This window comes from Streptopelia decaocto (assembly GCF_964273445.1).
Source record: "Streptopelia decaocto genome assembly, chromosome: 1".
Taxonomy (NCBI): Eukaryota; Metazoa; Chordata; class Aves; order Columbiformes; family Columbidae; genus Streptopelia; species Streptopelia decaocto.
Genome location: NC_138663.1, coordinates 148,145,975 through 148,169,797, shown reverse-complemented (window position 1 = coordinate 148,169,797; position 23,823 = coordinate 148,145,975). Strand labels below are relative to the sequence as shown.

At 36.4% G+C, this 23,823-nt stretch overlaps 1 protein-coding gene across 5 annotated transcripts in view; it reads right to left on the bottom strand.

Moving 5' to 3' along the window:
• Positions 1-6,882: 6,882 nt before the first annotated feature.
• CCDC138 (coiled-coil domain containing 138) overlaps positions 6,883-23,823 on the bottom strand; it is a 36,056-nt gene continuing 19,115 nt past the window's right edge. For all 5 annotated transcript variants that reach the window (XM_082071278.1, XM_082071282.1, XM_082071281.1 and 2 more), the window contains 3 exons: positions 22,144-22,320; positions 8,547-8,685; positions 6,883-7,510 (listed from right to left, as the gene is read on the bottom strand). In XM_082071278.1, the coding sequence (XP_081927404.1) occupies positions 7,339-7,510; positions 8,547-8,685; positions 22,144-22,320 (488 nt within the window). In that variant the 3' untranslated portion in view covers positions 6,883-7,338. The remainder of the gene's footprint in view (positions 7,511-8,546; positions 8,686-22,143; positions 22,321-23,823) is intronic.

Genomic DNA, 23,823 nt, shown 5'->3' with positions numbered 1-23,823 from the left:
AGACTGAAGAGTTTCACACAAAGCTCCAGTCAACTCAAGGTTTTGCCACAAGAACTCCTATAGCCTGTGCCATGGACACTGTAAAAATGGCATTAGGGCTTTTTTCTTTTGTTATACATCAGCAGGCCCTGCTAGAGAGAACACTTAGCTCTGTGTCTACAGATAAACCTATTCCAAACTCCATCACCAGCCTTTTGGGTGCCCTTGTGGAAAGTCCCTCCCAGGCAAGATTAGTACCTACTACCTTGCAAGGCCTTTCCCTCTTAACCCCAGCTTCCTAGCCTGACCAGTATCATCCCAGTTCTAACGTAAAGAAACTTGCCTGACTTTGCAAACTCTCTCTAATCTTAGGTTGCAGTCAGGAACTGCCCTCTACATGGTGTTTGATTTCTGATGGTCTTGCTCTGATGGCACCAATAAAAAGAAACAACAGAGGTAAGGTGGGCTGAAAACCATGAGTCTTGTAGCATAAAGCAACAACAGCTGTCTGCCTCTGCAGATTGAGAATTTGGGATCATTAATCCATTATCCATGAACAAAAAGATAACGTGTGTCAATGCCCAGCAGTAGGGGTTGGAGGATGAACCAAAAAAGCCAGTTTAACTTCTCCCCAGCAACCTCAAAGCCTCTTACAATTTAGAAGTCCTGCTTCATTATAAGAATGGTGCATTTAAGAGGTGAGAAAGCAAAACAAAACAAAACAAAACAAACTTACCATTGGAGGTGAAAATCATGACCCAGAGGTGAGCCAATGACTTCTGTATGCAGAAATCATTCTTCTGCAAGCAACCTCTATACTCCTCTGTGATAATGAAAAGCAAAGAGAGGTTATACCCTTATTATGTATTGGACAGGCTTTCTAGTGCATATTCCAGTAAATATATTAATATAAAGAGGGTGAGAATGCACTATCTATATCTATTTCTAGACACATAATATTGCATATATATTCTATTTCCCCCACACCCAAATAAGCTCTTTTGATTATTTATTGTGATATGAATTATAATGCGTAGCACCTGTTACCTCTGGCATTAATTTATCACTCTCAACCGCTCTTCAAGGACAAAAAAACGTTGGTTCCTTTTTGCCAGAGTTCTGTGAGGCTAGACTGTCTGCATACTCATATTATGGAGGAATGATAAGAAACCTTGCATGCTGTGCTGCAGAAGATGTCAGTGATGAGCTGTTATACAGGTCACACACAGAGCCATCTCATTTGTCCATCAACTTTAAAATAAATAAATAGGTAGATAGATAGATAGACAGATAGATAGATAGATAGATAGATAGATAGATAGATAAATATGTATCGTTGGTGAGAGGGGCTGCTTTAAAAACAAGCTTGTAATAGGATTCAAGTTAGTATGGCAAGACAGTTCAGGAATACACAATGATTTTCCAATTTAAACCACCACATAGAAGCAAATGAAAAATCAGGAGGACGTAACACTGGAGACCAATTAATAGAAAGACAAATGAAACAGGGAGGAAGCAGAGTTAGGCACGTATTTCTGGAATTTGGCCTTGGTGTGCAAGGCTGCTGTGAAGAAAGAAGCCATAGTCATGCTCCAGTGTGGAGGAGGACAAACCAGGAGAACATGAAACTGCTACATTTTGGAGAGGACAGTGGAACACAGAAATCCTGTTTATTTGTGTTTCTTATTATATAAATAGCTCTTGAATCCACATACTAGAATACTATTTCTTCTCAAGGACAAAAACCAGTCTGGCAACACTAGTTATCTCCAACCTTCTTCAAAGGCATGCTGCTTTTCCAAAATGCTGATGTGTGGGTGGGTTATTATGCTCCTGTTGGAACTCTTGTACCACATGATACTTTCATTTTCCTGTAAGTTGAACAGATTATTTTAGTTTCTTTTCTCCATGTACTGAGGATGCCATTTTATGGAGCTGAAGAGGACCTTACAGCAAACTTATTAATAGGAATGTTATTGTATGCTGAGCTTTCCCAGCTGCTGTTGTTAGCAGTATCCTGACCACAGAGTTTACAGCCCTTGCTTGTGCATGTCTACCAGAGTGGTTACTGACCATTAAGTTGCAGTGATCAGAGAGATGTAGTATATTCAGGGAAATATTCCTTGGGACCAGTCTAAATATCCTTCAGTGATGGGCACAAAGAGAATTGGGTTTAAAAAAAATAAAAATAAAATAAAATAAATATATATATATATGACTTCTCGGATTTCTTTTTATCCGGTAATTCTCTCAGTGTGACTTCAGAGGTCAGAATGTGAGTTATGTCTTGCTAAATTTCAACTCAGGACCAGTCACTCAAAAAAAGCTGCTACAAGCAATTAGACACTAAGTGATTTAGTTCAAAGTTATCTCTTCTAGCAGTGATCAGGTAGTCGTAAATATACAAGACACTTGCTTTCAAAATTATGTGAAAAGCAGAAGTCTAATAGCCAGGAATGTTCCTATCCATGGTCAGAAGATGGCATTAAAGCATTCCGTCAGCCCTAAATGCATCTATTTTTGACAGCGGGTAGTGGTGGTTTTGACACAGAACACTATGATTGTCAGTATGACACATAAATGTGCCTTTGCCCATCACAGCGTTTCTCAAGGAGATGTCTAAGGTAGGATCACAACACTACGCAGCACTATCACTTCAAAAATCTTTGTAAATTTTAAGAACATGTGCACATTATATCATTAAGAGGAGCACAAGGGGTCACTGCTTTGCCACCACAGTTCCTCTAACCGTTTGGAAAGTGGAAGATTACCAAATAGTCTCATAGATCAAATTTTCAGACTTTCTGGACTAAATTTAAAATGTTATCCTGAAGATAAACGCTTTCTATCAGACCATCAATCCCTGAAGCTGTATAAGTTTTAGGTGAAAAATTCAGTATATAATTAAAGGATCCAGTGTCACAGCTCTAAATTACAAGCTCTGCTTACAGCCTCTTTTAAATCTGAGCCAGTAAGTTAAATCATGCATTCTAGACATTGATGCTGGTCGTGAATAGAAGTACTTTAAAATTATGTTGCCTTCAGCATACTTCACCTTTCAGGTTAATTTATCTGCTACAAGAAATTTTTCCTCATAATATTGAATTCAGTTATATAACATTAAAAAATATGCAAGCCAGTCATGTTCAAGAGAACTGGAAAATGACTGTGAAATCCCAGTTTAAGAGACAGACCTTTTATCAGCTGGTCAAAGTCACAGATATAAAGAAACAGAGCACACCTGTGCAGGCTGGGTAATGGTAGCCTACTTTCTTTAGATCTGCCAAGGTACAACTGCTCCCTGCCAAGGGAACAGCCTTTCTTACGGGTTTGCCCAATCTAGACTTTGTAAATTGTCTTGCCTATTAATCGATAGGAAGCCTTGGATAAACAGCAAGGGCAATTACAATTCTACAATAGATGAGTCTGTAAAAAAAAACCCAAACATTCTCTTCAAGTTGGGTGGCCTTTTCTTGGCTGAAATCTATCCTAACATAAGCAGGTGAAATATTCTTGTTGACTTTCCCAACAAGGACCCAACATGGACTGCTGTGGACAACTGGGGTGGGCTGGTCCACAAGAGTGGTCAAGACAAGGAAACAAGCAGGTGTGTACAAAAGCTGATATACTAAATATTTAGAAGCAGAAATATATAAATAACTGTGATTTCAGTATAAAATTTATCCTAGTACCTCCTTTTGGCTGTTAATGACAAAGGCAAGCTAGGCTAGGTATGCTTCTAATGTAGACAGCATTATTGGTTTAGTTACTCCAGATAAGCAATTACAAATTGAAACAGAGTTAAAATCTCCATTTCAGTTTTTTATCTGATCATTTTAGTGCCATTTTTTGGTAGACTGACATTTTACTTTCCTTGAAGTCTCTGATCCAGCTGTTCAAAAACACTGCAGCATAAAATTGTGGATCAATTCTTTATCTTCCTTTGAAGTGACAGGTTGTGACTACCAGAAACTTTGTTTCATGCCAGTGATGGTAGTTAACTGGTAGTAAGCAAGACCATTTGAAGCTACATGTTCTGACTGACCAGCTGGCTGCTGCTAGAAAGTGTGAGTTGCTTTCTTTCATTTAGGTGCAAGTATTCATAAGGTCTCTCTCTTCTCAAATGACCTCAAAAAAACCCAGTTAAAAATTAATATTCTCTTGCCTGCTGCCACATCTGGCCAGAGGTAGCTGGCAAATTCAAAACAGCGTATCCCTTTTCAGGAATGCAGACAGACGGTGATCACATAAACCTTATTTCCTTAGAGAATCAGGAACCGCAGGAAATAGCTGGAGTTAGTTACCTTTTCAAATGTTTCTTGTAGGCAGTCTTCTGAGAGAAGGATAAAGTAGTTGAAATTCATACTCACATTACAATACCCACATGCTGCAAAAGCAGAAACCCCCAGGAAAGTCTAGATTCCATCTGAGAAGGCAAGACTAGATAAAGAGGTGCCAAAACTGTGGACAACTTGACAGAAATCTACCTTTCCCAAGCCAAAACCACACCGCCAAGACAGCTGGGAAGGCAACCGGCTTCCTTCATTCCCCTTCGCAACAGAGGCTGCCAAGGTCCCTCAGGGGAACGGTAACAGGATGGGGATGCTGGAGCAAGGCCACAACGTGGATTGCTGTGGACAACTGGGATGGGCTGGACCACAAGAGTGATGGTCAAGACAACAAAACAAGCAGGTGTGTACAAAAGCTGATATACCAAGTATTTAGAAGCAGAAATATATAAATAACTGTGATTTCAGTACAAAATTTATCCTAATACCTCCTTGGCTGTTAATGACAAAGGCAAGCTAGGCTAGCTATGGTTCTAATGTAGACAGCATTATTAGTTAGCTTAGTTACTCCAGATAATCAATTACAAATTGAAACAGAGTTAAAATCTCCATTTCAGTTTTTTTATTTCCGATCATTTTAGTTCAATTTTTGGTAGACTGACATTTTACTTTCCTTGAAGTCTCTGATCCTGAAATCACACTGTTGTCAGACAATCATTTCACATGTGTTTATAGTCCATATGTCCCATGAAACCATGTACATTTAAAGATGTGATCTAACGCAAACTGAAAATCCAATGGCAAATAAAACCAGTTCCAAATTCATAATTGTTTTACTTTTCTAGATATTAGGAAGATTCATAAATATTTTTGCATTAACAGGATTAGTGATAAATTTGGGAAAAAACATGGCATGGTTCATACTCTCTAAAGATCTTCACTGTGAAGTTTTAGGACAATGTACTGAGGAACTGTAAATTGTCTGTCAGCAACTGGCTTCAAAACTATCACTTCTGCCATCGCAAGTTGAGCCTCCATATGGCTCTACTACAGTGTATATGTGACTCTCATTTTTTTTGCCAAGAATTATTACCCTCAGTCAAAAATCACATGCACGTTTTGGAACTTCACTATAGCTTTTTTATTTATAGAAGTATCTATTCTTCACAAGCCAGTTCATATTAATTTCCATAATTCATTTATTTATTTATTTTTGATACTTTTCATGCTTATTGTGAAACCAAGAACTTGTATTTTTCTTCAAAGCTCCATTAAAAGTTACTTAAAAATAATTAGTCTCATCTTTAGTTCATCAATCAATTTAACTACATTAACATTTAACAGATCCAAAAACCTTCTTTTTTTTCCCTGCATTTTAAATAGAAACATTCTAGATCATAAAAACTTGAAATCAACAGCAATTCATCTTTTCAGGCTGTAAAAACTACTGCATATAAAACACAAGGGACCAGCAGTAAAAGCTACACCATACTCTGGGCATCTCTTTACCACATCACCTTTGCAATTATAAGATGTGAGCACATTGTGTTAAATTGGTACCACAAGGAAGATCAGCAGACTAACAAACAGTGATGAAGGCTGAAAGCCAAGAGCACAAGCAACACTACTGTAGACATGGGAAATCTAACAACTTCGTATAGCGTGCTTTTTTTTGTTATTAATTTTCTAATATTTTAGCACATGAGGACTGCGAAGACATTTCCTAAGAAGGAGGATTTTCTCTCCAGTCAAAGCTACATGCAAGCTTTCGCACTGCTAGTAAATCTGACAGAAAACCAAAACTACAGATTAAGAAATACTTATTCCAAAACATAATCCACTGTCAGCAAAAGCTTTTAGCTGTGATTAGTGATATTTTAAAATTACCTAGGATTGGTTTCCTGCCCAAAGAGCACACACTGCTCGCTCTCACTTCCAGACACACTTGGTGCCAAATCTGCTGTAGACTCCTTTCATAGGAAAGCTTGTCAGAAATGTAAGTCGAATTGCTAGAAAAATATTTGCAGTTAGAATTCAACTTCAAAGATGCAGTTCAAAGGTAGAAATACAAAGGAAAAGCAAGAAAAAACGTATGAAAATGAGAAGTAAACTTCTCTGAAGTTTTATACTGACTGCCAGTGTTAGTCAAAGACTAACATACAATAGATCTTTAATTTTAACTGCAGTATATATTTTACAATTAAAGAGTATCAGTAATTACGGTACAAAACAGAAATAAGAAATGGAAGACTAAACTGAATTTTTAAAAGTATCCTATTTCCTATGTGTGAACACTGAGCTGTATTATCACACTCAGAAAAGAGATCAGATGAGGATTGTAATGCAAATTAATAAAAAATATAGCAGAAACAATAACATATAATAATTATACATTAGGGATTACTATCGGCAAGCTTTTTAAGAAATGTTTTTATTTACATTTTCAGAGATCTTACAACCCAAAGTTACACTAGAAATTCATACAAAGCAGGGTAAAATACTAAATGTTACATAATTACAAGAAAAGGTCAAACAAACACTAAGACATTCTGAAATCAAAACAACAATAACAGCATTTCTCATTCAACACATCTAGCTATGTTAAATCAAAAGCTGGTTTTAATAATTAAAACTGTAATTGTCTCAAAAGACAATTTGGGAAGATACCTGCCTGTTACTTATCAACAGTGAAATAAATAAATGAATTTATAAAACTCTCTGAAGAGTCAGAGGTAACTAAGATTCATACCTGTAAGGAAAAGTTGGTATTTCTGATCTGCTTACTCAAGGGATCCAATTCCTTCGATTGCATCAGTCATTCAGAACAGCAGCATTATTTCACTTCTTTAAAAAGTGTTGAAGAAAGCCATTTAGCGTATTATGCAGTTTTTCATTTTCCTTTTTGTCAATGAGGGAAATATCAATGAGATTGCACATGATACAGAGCAACTTACAGACTACTGTGGTTCTGCTTAGTTTATTTACAGAAAACAGTAAAAAAAATATCCACATTTCAAGTAACAGGCAGTTGACAAATTATACAGAACAATAATCAGATTGAAAGACAGTGCTACTGACTTGTGCTTAGGCTGGAGGTAAGAGAGTTACTCCTCGACAATCCCAAATTCAACAGAATTGAATTGAGGTTTATACAGAGAAAAGCATGATCTGGATTTGTAGTCCTGTGTAATTCTTGGATCACCTGATGAAGAGCAAACAATTCAAACATCTTCTTATTGCTTCTGCAAAAGATTTTACATAAAATAATTGTCAATTGAAAACGGTGAAGTTTCATCTAAAGAAAAGTTTTCTACAGAAAACTATTTTTTTAATTAAGAAAAAATATGCATTATATTGGGAGTTTCATATAATTCTTCTACATTGCGTATAGTGTCGGAGCAGGTTTTCAATGCATTTTACTTGAGTAAGTGGTATTTACATGTTATATAAAGAAAGCTCAAGGAAAGGCTGTAACAGGGTTTCACTAACGTGAATTAAGATTCCAGAAACAATAAATAAAAAAAGAATTTCTCAGCAAATTTTACTTTTAGTATATTTCCAATGTAGCTTATGATTTGTATTAGATTATTTTACAGGAAACCATATTTTTTTCCTAGAGTTCAATTTTGTTCCAAATAAAGTCAAATGAAAACCTCAGTTTTGTCAACAACTTTAAGTCTAATGTAAAAAATTGCTCAGTTTAGATACCTGCTTTTATAAATGAAACAATCCCATTAAGTATTGCATGAAGACCTTTGGTACAATAACCTAACAATTAGTGAGCAACAACATATTTTATAAAGATTAACAATCCCCAAAAGGCGTACACAGTTCAAGACTTGAAATTTTGTTTTCGAAGGAAATGAAAACTGATGAAACAGGAACGCAAGTCACAGATGAGGCTGTATTTTCAAAGCAGATATTACCAAATGCCTGAGTAAAACTGAAGGTCAAGGGAAAAGAATAGGGTTCTCTTCTAAATATTCTTGTCATCTGCATACATAAGGAACATCTCCTCTTTAGGCTAGGGTTGCTTAGTTTCTTTTTTTTTATTAGTTTGTATTCTGTAAATTGAACTGGATATATAAGCATTGAGAGTCCTGTCTTACACATCTGTGACACAAAGTTTAAATTTAACTGCTACCAGAGAAAGTCCAGGTTTATTGCAGGGCAAATAAACAGCAAAACAGAGATCAGTTTTGAAAAAGCAGAAAGATGAAGGTCCCCTGGTTTGCTGATTTAATAATAACTAACAGAATAATGGTAGTAAAGGATTACTTTATTCTGGAGAGTTTTTGTAGTATAACACAGAGCTTTTCCAAAACCTGAATATCCAGCTTAGAACTTCGAAGCAATACAGAGCAAGTACGGAAGAAGGATTCGTTACTGCAGGCTTCCAGGAAAGGCTGTAAGAAACCTGTAAAAGAAAATGATTTTTTAAATGTATCATGGAGCTCTTCTGTGCAGGGAAAAGTAACACAGCTATTGATACCTTTAGAGGGCTTTAAATGCCTTGTGTTATGCAACTATTAGAAAAATGAAATAATTCAGTTTACGCTAGGTATGTGATGCAAAACTCAGGTAAAACCAGGAACTGAAAAAACGCAAGTTCCTAAGAGTTCTGACATTATTGACCCTTGTATTAAAACAAGGCCTATTCCCTTGAGAACAAAGGAAAACAGGGAACAGAATAATTTTAAACTCAAATAAAAATTCTTATCTTGAACATATTTCTTCAATGCTCATTAATCACAGTTCTTTCCATTTGTTCATGTGAGGGGAATATTAAGCCCTGCAAAAAGCCTCACAAGGAAATATTTTAAGCTGCTGCAGATCACATGGACAGGGATAGTACATGTAGAAGTTAATGTGATGCCTGACAGCCCTTCGTTATCAAAATACCATCACTGTACTCTGCTTCAAGACAGGAAAAATAATAATAGAGAGGTAAAAGTAAGAGCTGGATAAGAACACTTAAATATCAATGAAACTCCCTTAACACTGTGGATGAATTTTTAAATCACATTACATAACGCTTGCCTCTATCCTGTTCCCCAAAATCTGATCACTTCAGAATAAGGTTAAATCTGCTTCCTCATAATCTCATTCTTTATTCTGATATTAAAGATTAATGTATAGCAAAAACATAAAAAAGTAAGTAACGACTGATATTTTTTGTTAATTAATAGTCTTTCATATAGCACAGGACATTTGCATTAGAAGAATACAGATGTGAGGAAAACATTCTGATGTTTACATAATGTTAAGAATATTTAATGTGTTATACTTAATAAGAAACTGCAACATGCAAATTACGCCATAAACCAATAAACATAGACATTTAAAAAAAATATTCACACACATGCTGAAAATTGTAATTTATAAATCAGATGTCAAGCTGCTTTTATCAGTTCAAAGAGGACTGAATGTCACTTTTGCTCAAAATTTTCCATCTCCTTGTCCAAGGACACACAACTTATTAAATATAACAAGTAGCCTTGGAGTGAATTCAAGGTTTTAATTTATTTCAGGAGGCTGAAATCAGAAGAGATGCTACAGAAAACTGTTTGGAATAGGGCTTTAAAAAGAAGCCAACAAAACCCTGGCAATTAAAGTCAGCTTGAGAGCCTAAACAACTAAATTTTCTCAGAGCTGGGCATTTATACTGAATATTTAGTAAAGACCCAGTAACTCCTGGACCTTAATGTTAGGAAGAAGATTTTTCAAAACCTGTATTTTTTACAAAACAATGGCATGTCATTTGACTACACCAACTAATGACCCAGTGTCGCTCCCCCCAATGCCGAGTGCACCTTATCGTGCATTAGAGTGAAGCCAAGGAGATCTCTGGGCCTTTGCTGCTTTACACCGTCAGACGAAGAGATCGAGAAACAGCAAATGCCTTTAGCACAGATCAGAGAATCTACGGTTATGTGTGAGTTCTCCTCTCTTGTCAATTGAGGTGCTTTTGGTAGAATTGACTTAAAAGTCTGGATTCAACAGGCAGAATCCACAAAATATGTAGTATGTATGTATGGAAACAATACAGATGTAGGATAATAGACTTTGGTAGCAAGGGGCCAACCTTGCAGCAATTAAAAGCAAGATGTCAACTGATACACTATGAAGTTTGGAAAAGGCAGGCAGATGTTTTGTGGTTTGCAAAAAACCCAAAGCAACACAAAACATATATTCCAAGAGACATAAATTATCAAGGCAATAAATGGTTAAAAACTATTTTTCTGTTTACTTCTACTTCCATATTTTCTTGCACTCTTTGTACCATGTTCAATCCACTTATGGTTTTATGTATATTCTCCTCTCACTTTTAGTATGATAATATTTCCAGTTACAATTTGCTGTCTCAAAATTGTAACAATAATAAATAAAAAAACACAATGAAAGTAAAGTAGAAATGTAAGCAGTAATCAGTTAAATAAACTAAAAATGATAAGTACCTATATATTTTTATCCTCTGTCAGTAAAGATACTATTTCTCATTTTATTTTAGCTTATGGTCTTTAATCAAGGACAGAATGCTGTAACTGAAGCGACGTATTAAGTACCATTGACAACTTCTAAGTCAAGAAAAACATCTTGGATACTGGAATAGTAACCTATGACTGCATTTCTATAGACCTGCAGACACCATAAGAAATTAAAAGCAAATGAACTGAAGACTAGAAGCTGCAGTAGAATTCCTAAAAGGAACAAAGAAAGTGGCACAGCCTCCTTAAGGTCAAAAATAAGGTTCATGCTGAAGAAATACGTCTTATACATGTGCAAAATTAACCGGATATGTTTGAATTGACCTGAAAATGCTTTTTAATCAGATATTGCAAGGGAACAATGGAATGCTGATTCTCCCCACAAAAAACCCAGAACTGAACAAATTTGCCAGGAATCCAACCAAAGAAGTCAGTATTGGCTGCATTTTGCCCTTGGTGTGTGCAAACACGGTCCCCATGACATAGTTACTGAGGGCATACCACTTTTCATATTTCTTTTAATATTTTTCTACTTTTGCTGCAGAGAGTATTATTTTTTTCAGAAACTGTGACATCAAAAACTCAGGGCTACTACCTGTCAATTACAGCAAGCAGAAAATCATTAGATGGGTTCACCCTATGTGCTAAATTTAGCATGTGTGACTGACATACACACAAGATTCAGCACTCTGTATTGAGCCACTGCTCTCTATGACAACTCTGAAGTTATTAAATTCATAAAACAGTGTATTAAACCTGGAAAAATAATTAACCTGCAATTCACTTCTAATATGATGGCATCATGCCTGAGTAAGTCTAACTTGTTAAAACCCATGGGAAAAGGTGGCAAAATTACAAACAGGAACAGCAAATAAGCAAAGCCCAATGAACACAATCCTACCACCTTAAGAGTACTTTGTATCCAAACATTTCTATCACTTGAGAGTGTCTGAAGGAAAAACTCTTATACAAATAGCCACAAGATATAACCTTCTCTAAAGCAAGAAAAATCTCAGGAACTACAACTTTATAGAAATTCTTCTATAATTTGCTAGAGTTCCTACAAATGACTGCCTATCTGCAAGAAAAAGAAAGGGCCCTATCAATGCGCATGGGACCAATGATGAAGTCTGTTTCAACAATAAAAACTTGAACAGTATCTCTTACTTACCGAAGATGTTTACCAGAAAGGTAAGAAAAGTGTAAGCGTATGAGAACACTGACATTCAAGAAGTAAATTGAAAAGAAACGTTCTTCTTCATTCTATTGCCTGTTCAAACAACAAATAACTTCAGACACCCCTCATTTAATATAACTCTGACTCAGCTGAGCTCTAATTCATGAGAGAAGGTAATAAGACTGCTGGGACGAAGAGGGTGGTCCTATAATTTATTCCTATAAATATCACAGAATCGACGGGGTTGGAAAAGACCTCAGAGATCATCGAGTCCAACCCTTGGTCCAACTCCAGTCCATTTACTAGATCATGGCACTAAGTGTCATGTCCAATCTCAGTTTAAAAACCTCCAGGGACGGTGAGTCCACCACCTCCCTGGGCAGGCCATTCCAATGCCTGATTACTCTCTCTGTAAAGACTTTCTTTCTAATATCCAGCCTAAATTTCCCCTGGCAGAGTTTAAGCCCATGCCCCCTTGTCCTATTGCTAACTGCCTGGGAGAAGAGACCAATCCCCACCCGGCTATAACTTCCCTTCAGGTAGTTATAGAGAGTGATGAGGTCACCTCTAAGCCTCCTCTTCTCCAGACTAAACAACCCCAGCTCCCTCAGCCTCTTCCCATAGGTCTTATGTTCAAGTCCCTTCACCAGTCGTGTTGCTCTTAATCTATCCTTAAATAGCCATAAAATGCTTTACATCCCTTTTCTGCAAGGGTAAACAAATACCATATTCAACTGACCTGGATATTTCTTTGTTGCCTTGGTCTTACTGGTTCCTTAAAAATATTTAATTAAAAAAAGTAGATATACACACACATATATATGCTCTAAGAATGTATTGACTGTGAAGTTTACAAACAAACGTAAAAGATAAGCATTACTTTTAAGACAAAGTAGAAATTTCTGAACTTTCACAAAGTTCAATTATGTGAAATCAAACTGATAAAGGCACACATTTAAATGGACTTTTCTGACCCTGCTTATATATTTGCTTCAGATAAGCTTTTGCAGATTAAGTAACTGGAAAATGTATAAAACAAGCATATCATTTAAACACATGTCTAGCTGATGAACTAAAAGAATATAAGCGTCACATTTTAAAATATTGTGGTGGTTTAGATCTGCACAGATTTTGTTTTTACTAACTATTTTGGAAAAAGTAAATTGAAATCCATCCTGACAAGACCTTGGCACAATTCAAAATGAACTGCAAAAGCCTCCACTGGTTTCCTTAAAAATTGCAGCATGTTGTAGTTGTATTAGCTTAACTTGATTGGTAGACTGCAATGAACAATGAGCAATTTATCACTGTTGACAGAATTCATCTGAAATTTACCCTCAAAGTAATCAGTCACTCACAGCATAAAATCTCAGCAGCTATAGTTACCCAGAAAATTCTGTTTTATACCTAAAGCTATGCCATCTCAGAAAATGAAGACTGTCAGAAATGTCAATTTTAAGTTCATGCTTTAACAAATTAACGATTACAGCTTTGCCTCATTTCTAATTACATGAGGATCTGCTGGGAGAATGGAGAACACATGACAGCAATACGGGAGTGGAGTGTCTCTCTTATGAGGAAAGGCTGAGGGAGCTGGGTCTCTTTAGCTTGGAGAAGAGGAGACTGAGGGGTGACCTCAATAATGTTTATAAATACCTAAAGGGTGAGTGTCAGGAGGATGGAGCCAGGCTCTTCTCGGTGACAACCAATGACAGGACAAGGGGCAGTGGGTGCAAACTGGAACACAAGAGGTTCCACTTAAATATGAGAAGAAAATTCTTCGCAGTGAGGGTAACAGAGCACTGTTATAAGTATTTGATGCTAAAATGAGTTGTTTGTATCACTACTTGGATATATGCATCCCTTTTCAGGTCAACTGCCTTCAAAATGGTATGCTGCTTACAAAGTACAGTATTACCCTGAATGCACAGTGAAGGTTTTTACTCACAATGTGACTACTTGGCTCTACATAAGTTTACATTTAATGGTCCCTTTTATTTCTTACTTTGGTCCAAAATTCAGAACGGCTAAGTGTTCCAAACTGTTACTAGAACAAGAAAAAAATGATGGCGATAATATTTTTTTCTTATTAGAGAGAAGGCTACTATGACTTCAGTAGCAATTAAATTACATTATTCCATTTACTGCAGTCATTTTTAAAACCTGCAAATGTGTATTTTATCAAAATCAAAGTATTCAAACTACACTTGCAACTAATTCACAAAAATGTGTGCAAACTTTTGGTGTACTTGCTTGCTTTTGGCAGCTACACAGGTCAGTCCTAACATTATCATAGGCTCCACTTAACAGAGTCAGAGATATTTATCTATGATTAAAATATTAAACTAAAACATCTATTAATCCAACATAATTATTCACTGTTTTCAGAAGAATTAATTGAAAAATCACAAAGGTAAGATAGGATAATAGAGGAAGGATTTCCTTTTAAATGGTTTGTATTTCAGTGTTTATCTCACATAAGCTGTAAATCATTCCTTTCACTATAGCTTCAAACACGGTTCCTCTGGATAACTTCACATCTGCCTTTCACACAGGTGAGGGGGAATCCTACCTTAGTATGGTATTCACAGACTCCACATTTTTACCCTTTTGGTACTACAGAATAACCTCTTTGAAAAGTTTCAATCCTGCAGCTACCCCTAAAGATAATATGTTGAAAAATACAGTTACATTTTAATCTCTTTAAGCCTACAGGCATTTTTTTACTCTATACCTTCACTGCTCGTAGCCTTTAAAGTCTCAAAATGCTAAGACTCAAGAAGAAAATAAAGCAGTGGGTTTGGGTTTCCTTGGCAGATTCTGATCATTGACTTTTTAGAAGTACCTGTAGAATAGTGTGAATTGTGGAATACCTCGTATTGGTTACAGAAACATTCCAACTCGGATTAAGAGAGAAAGCGTACATACAAGCGGTCCACATAAAAAGATTGTCTCCGTAGTAAGATGTGATTATTTAAACTTAATCTTTTTATCTCCTCTGGCTTGATTAATTTCTCTACGGGATGAGTAAATCTGGGCACAGACTTGGTTATCCATGACCAGAAAATTTTCTTGAAAAAAAAAAAAATTAGAAGGTTCGATGAACGTGTAAATACAGCTCACTTTTGCAGCTACTAAAAGTTAACATGATTAAGAAATCATACTTAAGCCCTATCAGAATGTGCCTTAACTTACACCAAGCATAAGAGAGACATTTAGAGATATTTTTTTCAATATGCACTCTTCTCAATTTGTGAATAAGTACATGCTAGTGCAAAATATACTCAGAAGTAAGCTTGAAGGCAAAGTAAATGTAAGCTTTATTTAAAGCAAAGGCCAGTGCTTTGTAATGTCTAATGAGCAAGTAGATTTTGATTTCTTTGAATGAACATAAGGCTGGGAAAGCAGAACCTACTGATCTACATGACACAAGTCACCTATCGCTGTGGGAAGAATTTAACACGTACACTGTCTTTGTGTAAGAGTGCAAAGAGTGAAACTCAGGCAGGTCTCTGCTAATCACAGGTCTCAAATCAGGCGTGAATCAGCCGGCAGTTCAACAACGGTATTTTTGATCGGTGACGATAAACTCATAACATCCTTTGGAACTGTTTTAACTGATTCACAGGTTAAAAACCAGAGTGAGCTGTGTGAGAAGCAAGACAGGAACAACAATATTAATCAAAATTGTATATGACAAGTATTCAGCTACAGGGTGATTGAATACTAACGATGTGATGTTCTTCAACACCCACAGAACAAATTTTCTTGCTGAGGTCATGCTAGACTGTTTCCAGAAAACATTTCATGTCTGCCATCCAGGAATTCTTTTGAACAGTGTGTTGCAACTGCTGTCCTAGAAACAAGATCTGTGGAGAAAATAAATTTGTAGTGATAGGGAGAGAGCAAGAAGACACCATGGAAGACACTAGTAACATATTACAACTTGGATGATTATAAGTAACTATTACTTCAATTATTAAACATTGTAATAGTTGTTTAAATGGGAAATGGTAAAAGCTTTTTTTAGCGATAAATACATTATAAGTATTATTAAACTGAAACATGTCAGTATTCAGCAGTTAATATATTTTGCTCCCAAAATTTTAAAGGTGGTCAGAGTACTGCATTTGTGGAAATCTATCACTGAGCACATTCTGAGTTTATCAAGACACTAAATCTACTTTCTTTTCTACTCTGCCCTGCTGAGACCGCACCTGGAATACTGTGTCCAGTTCTGGGCCCCTCAGTTCCAGAAGGACAGGGAACTGCTGGAGAGAGTCCAGCACAAACAAAGATGATGAAGGGAGTGGAGCATCTCCCTTATGAGAAAAGGCTGAGGGAGCTGGGGCTCTTTAGCTTGGAGAAGAGGAGACTGAGGGGTGACCTCATTACTGTTTACAAATATGTAAAGGGTGAGTGTCATGAGGATGGAGCCAGGCTCTTCTTGGTGACAACCAATGATAGGACAAGGGGCAATGGGTTCAAACTGGAACACAGGAGGTTCCACTTAAATATGAGAAGAAACGTCTTCACAGTGAGGGTGACAGACACTGGAACAGGCTGCCCAGGGGGGTTGTGGAGTTGTCTTCTCTGGAGACATTCAAAACCCGCCTGGACACATTCCTGTTTAATCTCATCTAGGTGTTCCTGCTCCAGTGGGGGGATTGGACTAGATGATCTTTCAAGGTCCCTTCCAATCCCTAACAGTCTGTGATTCTGCAATACTACCAGAGGTTTTGTTCTTACTTCTGTCTTCAGACAGGTTCATAGCTGAGAGATGGGACTAAACCAAACATCATGGCTTGGTAGTCTTCTTTCCTTAACTAAGGTAAGAAAACCTTCAAAAGCCTTGGTATTGAAATCTTTTTTCCCCTGTCAAATCATCAGGAATATATCTCTTCCCCTTTTATTCAATGGGAAGCGAGAAAAATGTCTTTATAGACCATCCACTAGTTTCAAAGATGAAAAGAATGATCAAGCTGAATTTCATGGTACCCATCTGAAGCCCCAGATTTGAGCAAAATGCCACCATCACTCAAAAAAAAAAAAAAGACTGTAGGACTTGCTCCCTTCATTCTGGTTTTATCAATCAATCTTTGCAGCAAAGGAAAGACGGGCATCCTCCAGCAAATGAACATGGATTGAAATCCTGGTATTTGGTATGGAGAGCCAAGGAAGAGATTGAAAAGGCTAAATCTGAACTGGCACTCATCCCATCTGACCATGAAACAAAACCAGCACTGATGAGATAGCTACAGTGAAAATATAGCTAAAACACTGCTTTGGTGCTGGGTTCCCGTGTATGAGCTACTGGAAAGAACACTTAAAATAGAAGGCGAAACAGGTTGAAATGTATCACTTTATGCACCACTACCGACATTTTTAGACAAGAATATTAGTAGAGTGTAGTAAGAGAAAAGGGGTAAAATATCTTTGTTGAGTTGATTTTCTACTCTCAGGTTCAAAACAAGCTGTTAACTCTCCCAACTGTGGAATTTAGAAGCAACCTATGACTTCCATTGAAGAAAGACTAAACCAACTGGACTTCAACTTATGCCACTGAGCTCATCCAAAGGAAAAGAATCACTCCAGCATGCAAACGACACAACACAAAACATGAATTATTTAAAATTATATTGTTTACCCTAATAATTACTTACACCTTCATTTCAGCTACATATCCAGTTTCTAGTATAGGTTAAATGAAGCAAGCATTTGCTAACAGAAAGCAAATGGTTAGGGAAGGACTTCACTTGGTTGCAAAGCTTCTTTCCTCAAATGTAGTAACAGTAATAGTAACGAGCAGAATCCACAGAAGTACTGGAAGATGACAAAAAAAACCCCAAACTAACAAACAAAAAAAGCCCCAAACCACCAAACAAAAAAAAAAAAAAAACAAAGCAAAATCACCCCCCCCAAAAAAAACCCCAAAACAACAAAACAAAACCCAAACAACAAAACAAAACACCAAAAAGGCTTTTACAGTACGAAAGTAAGCTGAAATTGAAGTTTTCTTGACACAAAGCTCTGAAATTACTGCCTAACAACTCCAGCAGCTCCTCTCACTCTTCTGCCCTGAGGAGCGGGCCAAAACTACCCTCAACTTTCTTTCAGCCCCGACATTTAAAAGTCAGCCTTTCTTCCAAATATTAATGTATTTATATATTACAAGAGCAGTAATCGGTATAATATTTTTGCCCTCCTCCCTAGGCTTTAATATTTTTGTAAAAGAGGTGAGGCAAATAAGATTGGAAAAAAATATATATATATTCTGTATTCATGACATACTGTTACAGTTCCAAACCCATTAATGACTGGGACAAAAGAGTGAGATTATTTTTGGCTGGCACTGTACTTCAGAATTACACAATGGCATGAAAAGTCACTAATGTCTGGGAAATGCCTGTGCAGCTGGAATACTCTCCAAGTTCTGATATCTGAACCATAATGTAGTCTGGTGACATGTATGTAATTTGAGATCTCAATTTGATAAATACACATAACTTGAATCCTTCCAAGAAATAATGTGACTGTATTGTATCCTGTAACATGGGCTCTGGAGCTCTGGAGCTTTGTATGCTACAATGAGGCACCTAAGTTTCAAGCAACACACACAGCTTCCCAAGGGTACCAAAAATCTTAATCATTTCTTCATGCAACTCCTGTGGTGTTAAGGCCACTGTGTTTCTATGGCTTAGCTGAACAGGCGCATTGGTGTTATCCACTCTTGTACAGAATACGTGTCAACTCGGGCAAACTTCATGAACCCACCGCTCTGTGGGAGTCTATAAACAGACAAGCTGTTTCATTAGCCTTACCTTGACAGAAGCCCATAGTGAGTGTCAATAACCAATATACATTTAGAGAGTGACAGAGAAATAGATCTTGCCAAACAAATCCTGGTTTACTGCCTTTCTTTTTTTTAAAATTTAAACTAAACTTACTTTAAATGATCCTTGTTGCTTCAATCTTTCCCAAAGAGTAGCCATGAGATACAAAAAAAAAAAAAAAAAAGCCCTAGAAAGAATAATGGAATCTCTAAAGTGCCAAAAAATGATACTGCAGTTCTATTATCAAAAAAATTCCTTGTTGAATGCTATTCCCAGTCCAGCAGGCAAAAAAGCATTTAAAAACATTTAACACACTATTTGGCTTTCTGGCCACAGTTTCCAGGAGGAACTGAAGACTGAACTTCATGCATTTTTTTTCAGGTTTTGAAATGCCCTGAAGCCATCCTCTGGCCCACCTTATAATCTGGCAAGCTTTCTCAGACAAATAAAACACTTTAGAATTAATTATTTCTTCACCTCTGCCTGCAGATCCTTCTCTTCCTTGTGAAAGAAAGATCTAACAGAAGGAGGCAACAATCAGAACAGTAGAAGAAATTGCGTATCAATGGATATGCTGAGCTGGCCAAGACTGATGAGCATATACTAATAACATCACAGGTAGAAAAAAAAGTACTGAAGAATGTTACCATTCAGTCCTCCACCATTTACCATTGAAATGGTGGTGTCAGGACTCTCCTAGATTCTTGATGCAAAACTCCTGAACAGAAATGGAGAGGGAGTACACAAAAGGCTGTGTGCCTGTAAGATGCACAGCAGTAAGACTATTAATTTTAATTTGACATTAAGATCTTGTACATAGACAGAAAACAGATGATGCCAGTGCCTCAACTGTTGCATTTGACATCATGTTTTCAGTAACTGAATGCCTTATCAACGCTGACAATGTTGTATGGACTTGCAATGGAAACTTGGGTCCTGGACCCATTGTACCAGATGCACTTTGAAGCCAAACGCAACCATACCGATCTAAAATCTGAAAATGTGCCTAGTAATACTGAATTAGTCAGTGGGCTTAAGCAGTACTGCAGACTCTCTTGTTATAATTTCTACCAAAGCACAGAAATACCCATCTTAGACCAGCAGGTACTTTCTTCATACACAGCTTAAGTAATTTACCTTAAAATATAAGGGAAATCTAGGTTTTACTTCTGGAACATGAGGAAGATATTTTCTTACAAGGAAGAAAACCTACATGAGGACCCCCAGACAGGTCTGGACTGTACAGAACCATTAGCATTCATTGGTTATTATAACAAAAGGTACATGCAGTTACAGGGAGCAATAGTGCCACATAGTAGTTACTTAATATCTGATCCACATTTTTCGGTCCAAACAACTAACATTTGAATCTGTAAAAATACTTCACAAAAAAAAAAAAACAACCTTAAAAAATTAAGTTACAGAAAATATCTGGAAAAAAATAAAGCACTGGCTTTTTTTCCAACCTAATTTCTTATCACTTCAGCTCTACAGATAATGTTTTTGTACAAAAATATTGGAATACTCTTACAGAGCCAGAAAATTATTGCAGCAAGTTGAAAGAATGCCTAGGATTGCATATCTTACAGGGAAAACTAAAAACCTAGACTTTGCTGTCTGTTGATCAAATGTTGTTTTTCCAGTAACATGATTCCATAGTTTAGCATATGACCAGCTAATTCATATTTAGGTGGCACACCAGTAAAACTTTCTAACTGAGTATGCATTTCTGTTTTAATCTAAGACAGAGAGCCCTCAGAATATCTACTGCCACATTCTAGTTTGTCTTTTGATGACTTTTTAACAAGAAGCTCACAAAGAAATAAAAATATGATTTCCTATCAACAATACTACTTCTCATTGTTAAAAATTTCTTGCAAACACTATGTATTAGAAAAGAGAAGAAAATGCCTATAACTTGTGTATTGGCAATTTATTCTACCAAAGATAAAGGCTCTACAAAAGGCTTTATATCCAGTTGCCACAAAATAAATTCTCAAATGTCAATTGAATTAAACATCCTTCTCTGATTTCATATATACATTTTCTCTGAGAAGGAACAGGGCAAAACATGAGTCTCCCACAACATATCTGTTCCCAGAACAAGGCTGGTGAAGCTGACACCCCAGAGCTAGTTGCAGATGTCCCTGCTCATTGTGGGAGGGTTGGACTAGATTGACCTTTGACCAACGAAAACTATTGTATATCTCCATTATTCTTCAAAATGCAGGGATCTAATGTATCAGAACAACTACTGCAAGGTAATAGAAGATGTAGTGTCACTGGCAGTGCCTAAAGTAATACCAGACACTATCCATGTTGCTTAGGTTACTTTAGTGCATGCAACTACCTCTTTCCCAAACACTTTACCAATCATAGTTACGACCATTAGGAATAACACTTTGGTGTAAGACTATGCTAACTATATGGTCAGAAAAAGAGTCTGCAAGGAAGAATAAAGCTTTAGCTAAATCTTTCTGCCACTTATCTCACTACGCAACAGCTTTTAATTCATAGAATCATAGAATCATTTCGGTTGGAAGAGACCCTCAGGATCATCGAGTCCAACCATAACCTGCTGTTCCATCCCAAGTCAAACATGCTTTCCATTTTTACCAATGTATGGCAACAAAACACTTCCAGAATAACAATATACATTTTAAAAATAGTAGCAGCCCCTTCTTCTTTTCTCTTCTAAAAGGCAGTGAGTGATTTTTATCTTAAAAACACAGTCACAAAGTATATTCAACATGGCACTGGAATGCCCACTACTTTTGTGTTCATCCAGTTGGTTACCAGCTGATTCTCAGCCTGTATCACTTGGAAAAGTTCTGTGACAAACTAGATTATTGACCCTTTTATATGGCCACAGCACAGTAAAATTCAGAAAAACGTAACCATCTCTTCCAGAAATGTATTTCCAATTATTAGAAACTGAAAAATGACTGAGGATAAACTGTTCGTCCAAACTAGAAAAATAATTTAAATAAAGTCCATTTTTTATCTCCACCTCCTGGCAGGTTTTCATGATATGGCTTCCGTGACACAGCCTGACTTAAATGAAAGACATCAGCAGGTAAAACAGGGGAATAAATTGAAAAGCCAAACCAAAAATAGCACAAAAAACGTGACACCAATAAATAAGAAAGTAACCAGGACAACATATGAAACATAGGTGCTGAGAGGGAGAAGACAAGATAAGTCAGAAAGAGACAGACAATACAGAAATACATTTTATGTCTCTAATGAATTTACATGATACAAACGTTAATACTAGATTAGATTATTTATACAGAAGAATCATGATATTTTTTATGCTCTATTTATGCTTACTTGACCTGTTTTCAACACTTTTTTTAAAAACTACCCCAATTTACCAGATTCCATGGTCATCTGAAGTAATCCATCAAGAGCACTGGAAAGTAGACCTCTACTGGATACTTTTAAGTGACTTAAAATTACAGGAATACATTGGTATTCCAAAAATAGGGCCTTCCCTTCATCTGTCTTCAAGTCAGTGCAGAGGGAATCCAATGCTTGAGCCAGGTAATCCACTGAAAGATATCAGAATACAACCAATAAAACTTCTATAATCATAGTTCCATTAAGCAATATGTGAATAGCTATCGTGAGAGTTACTGTTGCAGACAAATGGCTGAAAAGATTAAATTTTATTTTTATTTAAAGAAATCCTCTGCCTGTTTTTATTCCTTAAGAATTTGTTGTAAGTGAAGAAAAAGACTAAATACAACTCATATGTTGAAGAAAAATACAAAGCCCTTCTAATATTTTGCTTAAGAGAAAACATGAGCTTGCACAGTTTGAGACAATGTTGGTTTCAACATCTGGGAAAGTTCTGTTAGAGGAGTCAAGGACTGATTTGTCTAAATAAGAGAAATTACTTTCATCAGAGCAACTACTCCCATTCCTTTCTATAAAAAACTGTAGTTTAAGTTTCACTGCATACATTCTATATACCCATCCATTGTGGAGTGCACTAAATTATACAAAGAATGTCGATTAAGTGAAGCAATCTAATTTTCTTAATTTCCTGAAGTCAAATCTTTCTCAGTATCTTGGAATAGCATTGATCATCTGGAGCACAGAAAATTTAGTACAAGGAAAGTTTATCCGATAGCAAAAGTTTAACCACGGCGCCCCCTGCTGGATATTGACATTTTGAAGAATACAGGATTTCTGTTCAAACCAAACGTGCTACTTTATCACTAGATGATTAGTGCCATGTGGTCAGAGTGATCGAAATTCATACACAGTGATATTCCACATACGTTTATCAACAGATCATATTTTCCATGTTATAGAAGCCAGCAGTAAAAAGCAACCATGAGAACTGAAGTGATTCATTCTAATCAACAGCATTCATCTGCTTAGGGTAAGTCTCTGCAATAACTTTCTTTTTGCATCATTTTTATCAAACATTTCTAGAAATGTGAGTCTTAATTTAAGAGTAATTATCATGCTTCACCAAAATATCTCAACTGAAATAGTTCCCTCCAACAGCTGAAATACCATATATATTCATTAATGATGTCAGGGTAGTCTTCTACCACATTTAAATCCTGTGTTTACTGTAAATACAATATAAATACAGCACAAGTCAGTTAAGCATAAAGGCGTTTTAAAATACAAACCATTCTGAGAAAAAGATAGCAAAAATAGAATAATGGAATAATTTAGTTTGGAATCTCCTGCCCAAAGCAGGACCATCTCTGAAATTAGATCAGATTGCTCATAATCGTAACCCCACTGAAAAATTATATGCTATCGAAAAGATCTGTGCTTTTAAAATGTCTTTGAAAATGGAAAAATGAGTGGCTAGTATCACAAGCAGTTGGAAAAGGGTTACAGATAGATTCATTCTCATGCTATGCTTGTAGAACTCATTCTTGCAGAAAATCCCAGTTACGCAGCACCACAGTACTCCTAAGTTGCTGCAGGTAGGCAGTAATCACTTCTTATACTTGCTCTTAATGGTATGTAAGTAGTGTTTTCTGCCTGACTACCATAAAAAGGATCTGTAACAGCACCTATTTTTC